Source organism: Chlorocebus sabaeus, chromosome 19 (genome assembly GCF_047675955.1).
Source record: "Chlorocebus sabaeus isolate Y175 chromosome 19, mChlSab1.0.hap1, whole genome shotgun sequence".
Lineage (NCBI taxonomy): Eukaryota > Metazoa > Chordata > Mammalia > Primates > Cercopithecidae > Chlorocebus > Chlorocebus sabaeus.
Genome location: NC_132922.1, coordinates 13,557,395 through 13,571,649, shown reverse-complemented (window position 1 = coordinate 13,571,649; position 14,255 = coordinate 13,557,395). Strand labels below are relative to the sequence as shown.

The 14,255-nt window shown below is 55.3% G+C and overlaps 1 protein-coding gene across 1 annotated transcript in view; it reads left to right on the top strand.

The window, feature by feature from the left end:
* CYTH4 (cytohesin 4) overlaps positions 1-13,981 on the top strand; it is a 32,476-nt gene extending 18,495 nt beyond the window's left edge. Inside the window, exons 8-13 of the mRNA XM_007975697.3 lie at positions 1,978-2,126; positions 7,820-7,931; positions 9,646-9,722; positions 10,114-10,185; positions 10,668-10,822; positions 12,078-13,981. Coding sequence (XP_007973888.1) covers positions 1,978-2,126; positions 7,820-7,931; positions 9,646-9,722; positions 10,114-10,185; positions 10,668-10,822; positions 12,078-12,150 — 638 coding nt within the window. The 3' untranslated portion in view covers positions 12,151-13,981. The remainder of the gene's footprint in view (positions 1-1,977; positions 2,127-7,819; positions 7,932-9,645; positions 9,723-10,113; positions 10,186-10,667; positions 10,823-12,077) is intronic.
* The last annotated feature ends 274 nt before the right edge of the window (positions 13,982-14,255 follow it).

Here is a 14,255-nt window from a genome sequence, read left to right as displayed (position 1 = left end):
GAGTAGGGGAATCAGCATGTCCAAGATGGCTTCTCAGAGACAGTGAGGTCTGAATGGGGTTTTGAAGGATGAATAGGAGTTTTCCAGGAGGTTAAGGGGAGAAAGGGCCTTTTTGGCAGGAGTTTCAGTAGGAACAAAGGCCCAGAAGCATGAAACGGCCTGGGCAGGGTGTAGGGGCAAAAAGGGGCATAGAAGGAGATCCACAAAGGTCAGTCCTCCATAGCCATCTCTCCCAGGGCTGACCCAATGCCCATGTGAAGACATCCAGAGGACAGGGTGGGCGAGGGACCATCAAGGCCAACTTGTCCTGGCCTCTTCTCTGGATCTAGTTATCATAACAACAATAACCAACCCTGTGTATTGAGTAATCCCTATGCACTGAGTGCTTTACACAGGCAAAATCACTCAATCATTTTTTTATTTTTTATTTATTTAATTTTATTTTATTTTGAGAGACAGAATCTCTCTCTTTTACCCAGGCTGGAGTGCAATGGCATGATCTCAGCTCACTGCAACCTGCACCTCCCAGGTTCATGCAATTCTCCTGCCTCAGCCTCCCAAGTAGCTGGGATTACAGCTGCCCACCACCATGCCTGGCTAATTTTTTGTATTTTTAGTAGAGATGGGGTTTCACCATGTTGGACAGGCTGGTCTCGAACTCCTGACCTCAGGTGATCCGCCCACCCGGGCCTCCCAAAGTGTTGGCATTACAGGCGTGAGCCACCACACCCGGCCAAAGTCACTCAATCCATACATCCACCGTTTGAGGTCAGTAGTCTTCTCATCCCTCCGTGACATATGGAATATAGCTTCAGAGAGATGAAATGACTTGTCTGCGAGCACGCCGCCTCCTGGCTGTGTCCATGGACAAACCCTCCAGCACATTTGCTCTACTTTGTGGTTAGATCTTAATTTAGTGTTTGCTTGTTTATTATCTGTCACAAGTCTAAACATCCTGCAAGGGCAGGGACCCTATCAGACTCATCATCAATGACTCCCAGGCCCACAGCACAGAGTATGTACTCAATAAATAGTTGTGGGTAGGAAAGAAGGTATCTTAAAGCACCAGATTTGAATCACGGTCCAATTACTTCTTAATTTTGTTGGGCATATAGCTTAACCTCCTGTACCTCGGTTTCCTCATCTGTAGAGTGCAAGTGACAACAGGACTTGCCTCATAGGTTGGGCGTGGGGATGTGAGAGCTTAGCACAGGGCAAGCACCAACAATGCTCGGTGCCACTGCCATCAGAGATAGAATCATTGATGTTCCAGAACAGGCAGTTACTTCAAAGATTAACCTCTGAATGTCAAGGATGGGGAAGCTGAAGGTCAGGCAGGTCAAGTACTTCCCAAGATCAACCAGAGAGTTGGAGACGCAGCTGAACTTCCCTGGCTCTGGATCCAGGGCCCAAATACTCGACAAAAGGCCCCGCCAGAGTAGCAATCACCTCCCTCCCCAGCCATCAGCCCAGCCCTCCCTCCTGTGCACTTGAAAGTCTGAATAATGGGAGAGGCACTAGGGCTCAGGAGGAACGCCAGCCAGCAAGATTACAGAGCAGCAGTGGCTCAGCCCTGAACAGCGCTGCTAACAATGAGTGTTCTCTGGGTTACGAGAGGCAGAGAATAGAGTGGGAAGGGGGCTGGAAGGGCTCTGCGGGGAGGAAGCCCCGAGCTGAACGAGAAGGAGGATTGAAGTGGAGAGGAGGGAAGGAAGGGCAGGCCTGGCAGGGGGTCCAGCAGGAGCCAGAGTGTGGAGGTGGGAAGGGACTCAGAAAGAGAGGCTGAGGATAGTTTAAGAGGGGGTGGGGACCAGCAAGAGTGGGAGGGGAGGGGAGGCTGGGCCTCAAAGCCTAAGTCAGGGGGACAAGGTGGACCTTCGGGGACTTGCCATGGCAGATTCTGGGCCCTAGAAGGGGCTGGGGCAGAGGCAGGGAGAGTGGCCAGGGCCAGAACTGTGACCACTGTCCCCTCCGCAGACACCTGCTATGTGCTGTCCTTCTCCATCATCATGCTCAACACCAGCCTCCACAACCCCAACGTCCGGGACAGGCCGCCTTTTGAGCGCTTTGTGTCCATGAACCGCGGCATCAACAATGGTAGTGACCTGCCTGAGGACCAGCTGCGGGTGAGAGAGGCGCAGCCCACCCAGCCCGGCCCGGGGAATCCAGGAGGGACCTGTCCTTAGTGGATGGCCCGGGAGGGGCTCCTCTGAGATAGACAGCCTCCAGTGGGGACTCTGCTGATGTGACCCACCCAGGCTGTCACTGTCTTGAGAGGCATCGTCACAAAGCACGTTGGTGCTGAAACCCACCTGCCCAAGAGAGGCCCCCATTTTGAGAAGGATGTCCGAGATAGACCACCCAGGAGGTCCACCCAAATTTAAGCCTTTGGGGGACTCTGGGCAGCCATTGTTCACATCTTCCCAAAAGGGTACCTCACACAGCCCAGGTCTATTTATTAGAACAGAGATTCTTAGACGCTCGGTGTGTCAGGCCTGAAAACCCTCAGTCTCTGCTCTAAGCCCTCTGTCCCTTAGAGAGGAGGAAACTGAGGTCTCCCACAAGGCCCTACTTGAGCTGGGGAGCCAAGCAGGCGCCAAACCTCCAGTTGCTTCCTCAAATAGCTTGCACCCCTGCCACACCATGCCAGGCTCCGTGCCCAGCACGGGGGCCACTGGGATGAATCAACCACATATGCTGCTCTGACCAAGTTCAGGGTCTGGTGGGAGGACCGTACACATGTGAATTACAAGGCTGCATGATTCATGCCGTGCTGGCTGTGGGGAGGGAGCTCTGGAGACGCAGATCTGCTGTCACTGCGGCTGTCATTGCTCTGGGGGCAGGGAAGGGTGCCATCCTGGAAGTCTCCACAGAGGAGGTGACTTCTGAACTGGGCCTTGAAGGTTACATGGGAGTGTTCCCAAAGGAGAAGCTGGGAAACGAGATTTCATAAAGAAGAAGTGGCCAGAACGGAGCCGTGTCCTGGTTGGGGAAGGAGAGGTGTCCAGTGTGGCCGAGGTGTGGTACATATGCACAGTAGTGGGTGACAGGGTGGGGCCAGAGTGTCCAGGGCTTCCAATGACAGCCTCAGGAGTTTGCCTGTTTCCTCCGGGCCACAGGGAGTCAGGGGGAATTTGTAAGAACAGGAAGGAGAGATTCAGAGCCTGGCTTAGGAAACATGAATGGACAAGTTCACTTCAAGGACTGGAGATGCTCCAGAGTCCCATGAGCTTCAATCTCCTCCATGGTCAGAGCCCGGCAGGGGAGGGGCAGAGCGGGCGCGAATACCACGTCCTAGCTCGGCACCGAGTATACCTATACCTCTTGCCTCCAAGGCTGGGGTGGATCCTGGATCTGGAATGATTCCGGTGCCCCCTCGGTGTTTGAGAACTGCCTCACCCTTAACCCACCTCTTGCCTGGTCCCAAGAGGAGAAAGGGCATCAGAGAGGAGCCACTGCACAGCATGAGAGCATGAAAGCTGGTTGGAGCTCAGGTCTACGCCCGTCTTCCCCATTTGCCTGCTAGGTGACCTTGGGTAATGACTCACTGGAGTCGAAGCCACTATCCCCTCTGCCAGGAGAGTGGGGATAATAATACCTGCCACGGGGAGTAACTGTTTTAAATGTTACGGGCAGAGCCTGTGCCAGGTATATAATACCTGCCCCCTGCATGGCTCCCCAGCTAAAGTAGGGCCTGTGGCTTATGTCACTATTAAAAATAATTAATAATGAAAAAAGCCCCAGCACTTAGTAAAATACCTGAAACATTTTAAAAGGCATTTGAGCATTGGTGACTCATTTCATCTGGGGTCCTCATGGTGCTATGCGGGCACACCTTGTCTGGCAGGGAATGAGTTAATTACCTCCCAGCACTGGTCCTGCCGCTCTCCCAGGTGCCACATTATTGCCTCCAGCTCCCAGTGAGCCCTCTTCAGCATCTCCCTCCTTAGCTGTTTTTCCCAATTCGAGCCTTTTGTTAATGACAATGCACCACATTTGTATGGAACTTGTAAGTTTCTTCTCACCAGGCTTTGGGGTCTATTATCTCAATTTAGCTACAAAATCTGCCCAGGAGGCCTAGGAAGCCCTTATTATCCTCTTTGGCAGCCCAGAGAGGCAGACACAGACTAGAGGAAAGAACAGAGCACCGGAGTCAGAACCACCTCCAGCCCCGGCTACCCCACTTTCTGGTTGTGTGACCTTGGGAAAGTGGCTTGACCTCTGTGAGCCCCAGTTCATAGGATTAGTGCAGAAGTGTAAGTAAGGTATTCAGCCAAGTGCCTGGTGTAGTTGGAGTGGCTAATCAATCCTGAAGCTTCCCACACAGGCAGCTGCGTGGATTTGGGGATCCTCTTGCCTTCTGTCTGGGCCTCATTTTCCCCATATGTGAAGCAAGGATTCAGCTTTAAGCACCTTCAGACAGTCCAAGGTCACCACTTGGCAGAAGGATTCTCCAGTTTGGGCCCATTAAGTGAGGAGGACACATAATGCTTTTAAGTGACCCAATTTGCAAAATTAAGTCTACATAGATACGACCCAAAGAGAAGTCACCCCAAGGGTACACAGACCACAAGGATGCACAGCTGGGAAAGGCTGTGGAGAGGTGCACAGTGGTAGTCGGGGGACAGGAGGGTTGAACCAACCTTGCTCTGGCCATCCAGATGGGGCAGGGGGCAGAGTTCCCAAGAAGCTCAGGGCAAAGGCACAGTGTTCAGACTCACAGGGATGGGAGGTCAAATCCCAGCTCTCCCTTATGTCTGTGTGACCTTGGACGTGAGCCTCAGTTTCCTCATCTGCAAAGTGGGCTGATGATGCTGGCTTCATATCGTTTTCTGAGAAGCTGTCAGGCGCCTGGCACTTGGCAGGCCTTGAGAAAATCTAGGAGAGGAACCACCCACCCTGAGGGCTGTGGGAGGGGAAGCTATGGTGGAGGAGGCACGGGGGATGAGGGGACAAAGAACTCCACTCTCCGATGTCAAAGTTGGAGAAACTGAGGCCCAGGCAAGGTAACAGTCTCCCAGTTTCGGGCATCTTCTGCCATAGGCAGCCCTGAACCTCCTGGGTCCTTGCCCAGGCCCCTCGGTCAGAATGGACTGCGGACTGGGCACAGTGCTAAGTACTTTATGTTCGTATTAAGTCATCCCATCCCCAGTTTACAGCAGAGGACACTGAGCTCCATGAGAGGTAGCTGGCCAGAGGTCTCATAGTTGGAGTCCTGATTGGAACCCATGACTGACTTCAGAGCCTATCCCTCTGCAGAGGCCATAAGGCAAGACTCGGGGATGGAGGACTTGGCTGTGCTTTCCAGCTACCAGTTACTTCCTAGCTAGGGGAATCTTAATTCATGTCACTGAAAAGATCAGAGATCGATCTGCCTTCAGAAAGTTGGCTTCAGGCTCAGGTAGATCCAGGTGCCCAGTGACATCAGGGCCTGATCCAGTTGCCCCATCTCTCAACAACACCCTCCTCTGTGTTAATTTCTCTTTTAAACCAGCTCTGCCCAGGAGTGGCAGAGATGGCCCGGCCTTCCTGTGCCCTCACAGTCCTCCTCCTCAGTGGTTTCAGCTAAAGTCCCAGGATTAATGCTTATTGGCTGGCTTGGGCCTGAACTGAACTCCCTGAACTGCGGCTAGCAGAATGAAATGCTCTAATCAGCCAGATGTGAGTCATTCACCCCCTCCTGGAGCCTGGGGCTGGGGACCTGTGGGTGTCAACACTGCCAAGTGACCTGAACAGAACACAGAGGAGCAGAGACACCCCAGAGGGAAACTGGGGAGGTGGGGGTGGAAGGACACAGAGTCAGCGGGGCCACTGGAAGGAGGAGGCCCTTGCATTTCTGCACATCCACCCAGCCGGGAGAAGACAGCTGGGCCCAGGGGTTTGGCAGCAGTGCGTGTAGGGCGTTTTCTTGCAGGAGAGGTTGGTGTTTACAGGGGACAGGAAATGTGGGTGAACTCAGCCATTTTCTTTGCGGGGGCAGAACACACAGGCTGATACAGTGACCGCAGAAGCTGCTGGGTCCCCCTGTGTACACCCCTGCACAGCTCCTTGGGCTTGCAAATATCTGTCTGTGCTGACAGCTTTGTTGATGGGGCCTTCCTGTTTCAGACCCTTGTTCAACCAGCCAGTGCCACCTGGGAATTCCCGGGGATGCATGTAGGGGATCCCCAGAGAGAAACTTGTGCCCGCTCTTCCCCACCCCCGTAGCCCCACAGCCAGACTGAGCCCAGGGAAGCCACTCCCAGCCCCAGCCCTGACTCTGGACCCCTGAGCTCTGAGGTCAGAAAAGACCTTAAAGAACCAGCAAGCCCCATTTCTAAAACTTTGAGAGAATCAGATGATATTTGGGAGAATTTTCATTTAAAATCTCAAAGAAAGCATCTGAATAGAAACATCTGAGCAGCAGCACACACAAACACAGCGAAAGGAAATGATTTCATCCTCTGAGACAACACTGCGCTTGCTTTTAATATGCAGAAATGGACAGTTTAGACTGGTTCTCCAAACACTTGGAAATCTAGGCAGGTTGCTCATAAAGCGCAGTATATCATGGCAGAAGATTCAAATCACACGGGGTGATCTGGCGCCAGCAGCCACACCTTGCCCACAGGGAACTTGCAGACCTGGCTTACTTACTTCCAGTGACAAAGAGCTCATTACTCTACAAGGCTGCTCCTGCTCATGTCACCAGCTCTTACTGCCTGAAAGGTTTCCATGGAGAACTGCAGTCTGCTTTCTGGGAACTCCCCCAGACCCTACCCTGGCCCATCCAGAATAGGTCTGCTTAGGAGAGGGGTTTTTGAGAGTCACAGCCAGCATCCCACCCTGGGCTCTCCCTCAACTGGGCCTCTCAACATGAAGTGGCCTATATCCTCCTCCCTGGTGGCTCCTCAGTGGCCCCTCAACTCAGGGATGTCCCTGCTGCTACACCTAAGCAAGAGAGGACCCTCCTCCCATGGCTTTTGCCAAGGTTGCTGTGCCCCAGAGACAGAGAGACAGAGAGAGAATACGTGTGTTTGTGTGTGTCTGTGTCTGTGTGTGTAAGCATGCATATGTGCGTGTGAGCATGCATGTATATATGTGTGTATGGATATTGTGATTGTGCATGCATGTATAAGAGTGCATGTATGTGTGCGCAAGCATGCGTGTGTGTGAGCGTGCATGTATATAAGTGTGCATGTATGTAAGTGTGCATGTGTGTACATGTATGTGAGTGTGTACGTATGTGTGTGCATGTGTGTGCGCATAAGCATGCATGTATATGTGTGAGCATGCATTGCGCGAGTGTGCACTTGTGTGTGAGTATACATGCATGTGAGTGTGCACTTGTGTGTGAGCATGGATGCATGTGTGTGCATGTGTGTGCATGCATACAAGTGTGCATGTGTGTGAGCGTGCATGTGTGTGCATGTTTGTGAGTGTGCATGTATGTGTGAGCATGCATTTATATAAGTGTGCATGCCTGTGTGTGAACTTGCCTGCATGTGCATGTGCGTGTGAGTGTGCACGTGTGTGTGTAAGCATGCATGCTTGTATATGTGTGTGTTTGAGGGGCTGAGCCCTGCTCACCTGCCCTGCAGTAGCACAGAGGGAAGCATGACGGGGGTGGCGGGGAGGCAAGGCCAGGCCCAGGCTGAATGAAGGGAACCAGAGAGGGGCTCACCAAGAAAAGCCCAGAGGCCACGATAAACTAACCGGTGAGGAAAGAGTATGCCTGCAGGTGAGTGACCTGCTCAAGGCCACACAGGCCAGGCCAGGCCTAGGCTTTGGACTCGGGCGGACTCACAGCCAGGTCTTTCTCTCCATTCTCTTGGGGCAGAACCTCTTCGACAGCATCAAGAGTGAGCCCTTCTCCATCCCTGAGGACGACGGCAATGACCTCACTCACACCTTCTTCAACCCAGACCGGGAGGGCTGGCTGCTCAAGCTGGGTGAGAGGCCAACAGACACACGTCGTCGCACGCACACTCATGCACGCACGGGCACACACTGTCACACACACACTCATGCACGCGCGGGCACACATCGTCACACGCACACTGATACACGCGCGGGCACACGTCGTTGCATGCACACTTATGCACGCACAGACACACAACTGACACGAGGCTCACATGCATCCTGGGGGATGGAGTTGGACAGCCTCCAGGTCTCCTGGCCCCCAGTGCAGCCGTCTGCCTGCCCCATCCATCCGTCTGTCCTGAGAACGAAGGGAGCCAGTGGAGGGGGCTGAGCTGTAAGCCGGGCGAGAGGCAGACAGATCCACTGACAAAGTCTTCAGCTGCAGTTCTGTTTCTCTCTCCCCAGAGGAATGGGGAGAGAAGTCATAGCAAGAAGTACCATTTGTTCAGAACCTACTGAGCTCAGGCAAGGTGCTGGCCCCCCCCTACAGCCGAACAGTAAAGTCAGGGATCTGCCTGAGGCCACACAGCCAGCCAGGGGCAGATTTGAGGGGGCAGAGGGTTAGGTGTCCCTAAGGAGGGGAGGAAGGATGACAGGATGTGGCTTAGAGGGAGGCTCCCTTCAAGCTGACTGGGGGCAGGGAGGACCTGCACCCTGCAGAGAGCAGCTGGGGTGGGTGCTGCAGTAACAGTGGCTGCACAGTCCAGCAGGGGAACCCCAGTGCCCAGCCATCTGCCCCTGCCTCCCACACACACTTCCTGAAGCCTCTCCAACAGAGACAGCCCAGCCGGGGACAGCACCTCCAGGGCAGGTGAGGACAGATGCCTCACGTTGAAGCAGAGGTCTCAACCTGGCTCACTTCCAGCAACGTTGAGCCTCCAGAACCTCCGGTCTACCAAGCCCTGTGCCAGTCCTGCCCAGTGCCCCCAGGAGCCCCCGAGTCCTCTGACTCTCCACACCACACCCCAGTCCATCCTCCTCCAGAGCACTTGGCCTTCTGTCCTGCCCCAGCCACGTGCTGTCTGCCCCTGAGAAGCTCTAGGTCATAAATCCCAACTCAGATGGGAGAGGGGGGTCTCAGAGTCACACAGCCCTGGGCCCCAATCCCAGCTCCTCCACCCAAGTGCTGACGATCAGGTTCTTCAGCCTCAGTTTCTGTAGCTGTAAAATGGGAAGAATGATCTCTGGGAGGGTTAAATGTGCAGCAAAATGGCCAAGAGTTGGGCTCTGGTACTACAACATTGGGGTTCGAATCCCAGCTCTGCTGCTGAACCGTGGGCAGGCAATTTTACCTCTCCATGACTGTTTCCTCGTCTGTAAAATGGTGTTAACAATGGTCCTCTCTTCATACATGGTTATGAGGATTAATAAGTAATATTTTTTAAAACCTCTAGAGCAGTGCCTGGCAAATGAAGGATGAAATGCTTAGCACAGTGCCAGGCAGGGATCAAGCTAAGGAATGAAGCAGTGGAACATGGTAGCCAGGAAGATCATTCCTAGGACCCGATCACGGAGGCCACCCACACGCCAGCTCAAGCAGCTCCAGGGAAGCCTGGGGGTGACAGGAGCCACTAAGGTTCTTGTCTGAGAAAGGGATAGATGTGGGGGAAGGTGTGGTGGATGAGGGTTAGGGCACTCAGCTGGGGATCCAGGGGAAAGCATCCGAGGCCCTGCCCTTCCCTGGGGGAGGTGTCAGTGACCCAGGAGGAGGACTGACCAGCTTGCTACATTGGCCTTGCGCAGGGGGCCGCGTGAAGACGTGGAAACGGCGCTGGTTCATCCTGACTGACAACTGCCTCTACTACTTCGAGTTCACCGCTGTGAGCAGGGGTCCCCTGGGCCTTCCCCTGCCCCCGCCTCTCTCCGCACAACTCTCTTCCCAACGCCCGCTAAGCAGTCGACTCACACAGCTTTGGATCCTTTGAGATCACTCAGTTCCCCTCCACGCCCATTTTACAGATGGGGAAAATGGGTACACTGAGGAGGGACGGGCCAAGGTCCTAGGCAGAGCCCAGGCTTAAAGCTGGGCCTCCTAACTTCCAGCCAGAGCTCTTCACATGCTGCTTCCAACTTCCATCTCCCCATGGCTGGACAGTCTCGGAAGACGAGCACGCTCCTCTTTGAGTCTGGGGAACCCCACACATTCACACCCTGCCTTGGGCCTCAGGGTTCCACTTCTTGACCCTGACCTTCCTTCCCCTTTCCCTGTAGGACAAGGAGCCACGGGGAATCATACCCCTTGAGAACCTCTCCGTGCAGAAGGTGGATGACCCCAAGAAGCCAGTAGGTGTTCAGGCTGGGGAGCTCAGAGGCTGGAGTCACTGGGAAATTTCCTAAACAGAATGTGGGGAGAGGGCCTGAGGCTGGGCTCTCCAGGAAGCCAGGCTGTGTCCCTCACACCTTCCCTATGGCTCAGGGCTGCCTTCTCTCCCTCCTGGGCCCATGGACAGTGGGAAAAGATCAATGTCGGTCCAAGGACGTGGTTGTCCCCTGTTGTCCCACACAGCCCGACTGGCTGGATGGCCCTGCATAAGCACCACTCCATTCAGAACCTCAGTGAGCCCACATGTCACATAGAGACGTTAGGGAGGATGGTAGATTCAGGAGCCTGGCACAGAGAGAGTGCTCAGTGTGGGAGGAGCAGCTCCTGCCCCTTCACCTGTCATAGGGCTGTCACACTGATCAGGGACACCAGCGTCTGAGCCTCCTGGAGAGCTCACCCAGCCTCCCTCTCTTCCCACCCCTGCCTGACCACCTCTCCACAGTTCTGCCTGGAGCTCTACAACCCCAGCTGCCGAGGCCAGAAAATCAAGGCCTGCAAGACCGATGGTGACGGCAGGGTAGTGGAGGGCAAGCACGAGTCATACCGGATCTCAGCCACCAGTGCCGAGGAGCGTGACCAGTGGATCGAGGCCATCCGGTAAGGGGTGCCCTGGTCTGGGGATGGCTTTCCATTGCCTTCCAGAAGGCCCTGCTGCTTCTGCGTCTTGCTTCCTTTTCTGTAAAGGGGGCTAACTCCAGTCTCTCCCTCCTGTTTCTGGCCAGCAAACCCCTTCCACCCGTATTCCATGGGCACCTTCTGTGTTCCCGGGACCAGGCCAGGCCCCAGGACACAGGGAAGGGAGAGACCCACTGCATGGGGTTGGTGGGAGAATAGAGCAGAGTTGCACATAAAACTCTTGCCCCGCCCTTGCCTGGCACATGATGAGTGCTCTTGTTGGCTTCACTATCCAAAGTGGCCTGGGAAGGACCTCATGGAGGTAGAGGGACCGGCTTTCCAGATAAACTTCCAGGTAAAAGGACCCGTGTGGGCAATCAGCAGGCAGCCCTCCTGCACAGCATCCCGGAGTCCAAATGAGGCTAGGCAGTATGGGAGCTGAAACTGCTGAGCATGGCAAAGCCACAGCCACCGTGGTGAAGGGCTTCGGTTTCTCCTGGGGCACTGGGGAGCCATAGACTGATAAATAGGGAGGGGTGGCTGGGTGAGGAAAGCCAAAGTGTTGGGACTGGTTCTGTGGTGCCACCAACAGGAGAGACACGAGGAAGATGCACCTGGTAAAGGGCAAGATGGCAAACCTGCTCAAGGCTTGAGTCTGAGCCAGCCCAAGACATTGGCAAGGGTGAGGCCTGGTGGCCAGAGGAAGGCAGAAGTGGTTGCTTGGCAGGGGCCGTGTCCTGCGGACTTGCAGGGTCTTTTCACCTGGGCCTTGTAGTGGAACAGCCTGTGAGGCTGCCAGGCAGACCCATTCTCACTTCCATCTTACAGATGAGGAAACTGAGGCCCAGAGATGGGAGGGACCCGCCCAGGCCACAGACCCAGGGACAGAGCAGGGTCCAACAGGCAGGTCTGCCAGCTCCACCCCAAGCTCTTCCCATTACCTTCCGAAGGTCTACAATGGGAGCCTGGAGAGGGGCCCAGAGACACTTGGGGATAGAATTCCCAAGGCTCTCAGCTCCTGATCAGAGGCCTCACCCACTCTGGCCCTGCCCATGGGACACTGAGCTAGGCTAGCAAGGCTGGCACAGCCCTTGTTGGGGCCATCTGGCTTTTCCCCTGCGGCAGAGCAGGCTGACACCTCCCTGGGAGTCTCATGCCCCTGATACAAGCCCTGAGAGACCAGACTCCCTTGACGGCCAGTCCAGCCCTAAAATCTTCCCTCCCACTCTCATTCTAGAGCCAGCATCACCCGTGTCCCCTTCTACGACCTGGTCTCTACTCGGAAGAAGAAGATTGCCAGCAAGCAGTGAGATTCCTGGAGGTGGCACTGGGGTCTGGTCACCCTGAGAGTCCCATCGCCTGCAGTGCCTGGAGGCCCACCTCCCACCCCAGCACACTCTTTTGGGCCACAGACATCACTGCTCTCCCCCGTTACCTTGAGCTGACTCTAGTGGGGAAGGCAGAGCTCAGGAGGGTGGGTGGGAGCTGCAGCGGGCTGAGTCCAGCAATGAGGCCCCCTGGCCTGGGCACCCAGCTGCAAGCCCCTGCCCTATATGCACTACAGGAAGGGGTGATGAGAGCAGCCAGAGGAAAACAGCCCCAGAATGCTAGATCTTCTCTTCTCTCTGGACTTCCGTGTCCTCGGCTCTGAAGGAGCTCTCTGCACTCAGATGCTGTCAGCCCTCAACGTAGGAGGAGCCGTGGGGTCCCTAAGTGCTTCTTCTCCCTGGCAAGGCTCTTCCTTTTCAGGGGTATCTCTGCCAGCCCCTCCCCTGCCCTCAGGTTGGGCTTGACCCTCTCTGCCTAAGCAGAGCTCAGCACACACACAGCTCAAACCCACGGACAGGACCGCAGGACAGAACTCCGGGAGCACTGCCCTAGGAGCCCGGACCCCAAGAGCTCAGTCCCAGCTCCACCTCTGACTCGCTGTGTGCCCTCTGCCAAGTCATGCCCAGTCTCTAGTTCTTGCAACACTGCAGTGTTTGGACCAGAAATCTCTTGGCCCCTGCTAGTCCCGTGCCCCAGCTTTCAGCTGGAGATGGCAGCGCTTGTTTACGGAGCTGGGGCAGACCCTGGATTCTAGGTTGCTGGGGAGAGAAAAGCAGTATAGACTCCACCTTCAAGGATGTTCATTTTGAGGAGAGGAGCAAGTGGGACCCTCGAGAAAATGACGGAGAACATCCCAGACAGATGGGACTCAAGCAGGATGGGTGCTATATCCGAGAAGCCAAGAAGAGAGAGTTTTGTGCACTGTGGTTACCAGAAGGGCTGCCTGGAGGCAGTGGCTGAGCCTGCAAGTAACACAGAACTAACTCATGCTTGGAGAGGCAGAGTTTTGGCCATGGCTTTCCTTTGAGACCACTGACCAGCAGTTCCATGGTGATAAGGGGCAGACCGGCAGGTCCCAGCATCTCGAGACCCTCTGCAGCAGTATCGTCAGAGTGGAGCTGACATCCAGTACCTGAGCAGCCAGCTCTGTCTCCAGGGAGGCCTGCCTGGAGGAGGAGTCCACTAACAGGAAACACTTCTCACCCCCTCACACAGGCCCAGGGGAGCCCCTAGAGGGAAATTCCTTGGCAGGGGAGCAGGAAATGTGGTCGCCTCTGCCCCACTGCCAGCCTGAGTAGGCGAGGAAGCAGGTGGCTCCCCCAGAAGGAACCGCAGCTCGCGAGGCGCCTCTCCTCGTCCCCACCCACCCCCACAGGTGCACACCTTCCACAGGGTCAGGATGGAGTAACTGCCTTGCGAGGTGGTAAGACTCCTGTCTCTGGAGGTCTACAAGCACCCGGTAATGATAGTGCACCAGACAAGGTCTGGGTTGGGCGTCTGCAGGAGGAGACCTTGTGGGACATTTGAGGACATCCACAGATTCTTGTCAGCCTGGGAACTAAGCCCTGGCGCTGTCACCTCATTGGTCCATGAAGGAGCAGCCGGGGTGGTGGAAGGAGCACTGGGCTAGGGGTCAGGGGTCAGAGATTCTGTCCTGCCCCTGGGATACACTGGCTACTCTCTTAGTCGACTCCCTTCCCCTCTCTGGTCCTCAGCTTCCTCCATCATGGAGGGGATGGCATCATGGATTTTCTGGGTGTAAATGGCTGTTCTGAGAGTCACTCCAAAGAGAGAATAAAACTCATGATCCAACTCGTGAGTGGGCTCTGTCCTCTCTGTGACTGCGGCTGCCACCTTGACCCCACCTGGGCCCTCCACCTCCGTCCCTGTCCCAGTGGAGGAAAGGAGGGCCAGGCAGGGAAGCTGGTCACTCAGAGGGCCCTAGGACGCCATCCCCGGGACACTGGCACAGGAGCCATCACCAGGGGCTGGAGAGCCAATGGGGCTTCCACAAAGCAGGGGTAGGCAAGCTGGTTCTGACAAGCCCATGGAAAGGCAAAAGAACTTTCCAGCAGGCAATGCTGTC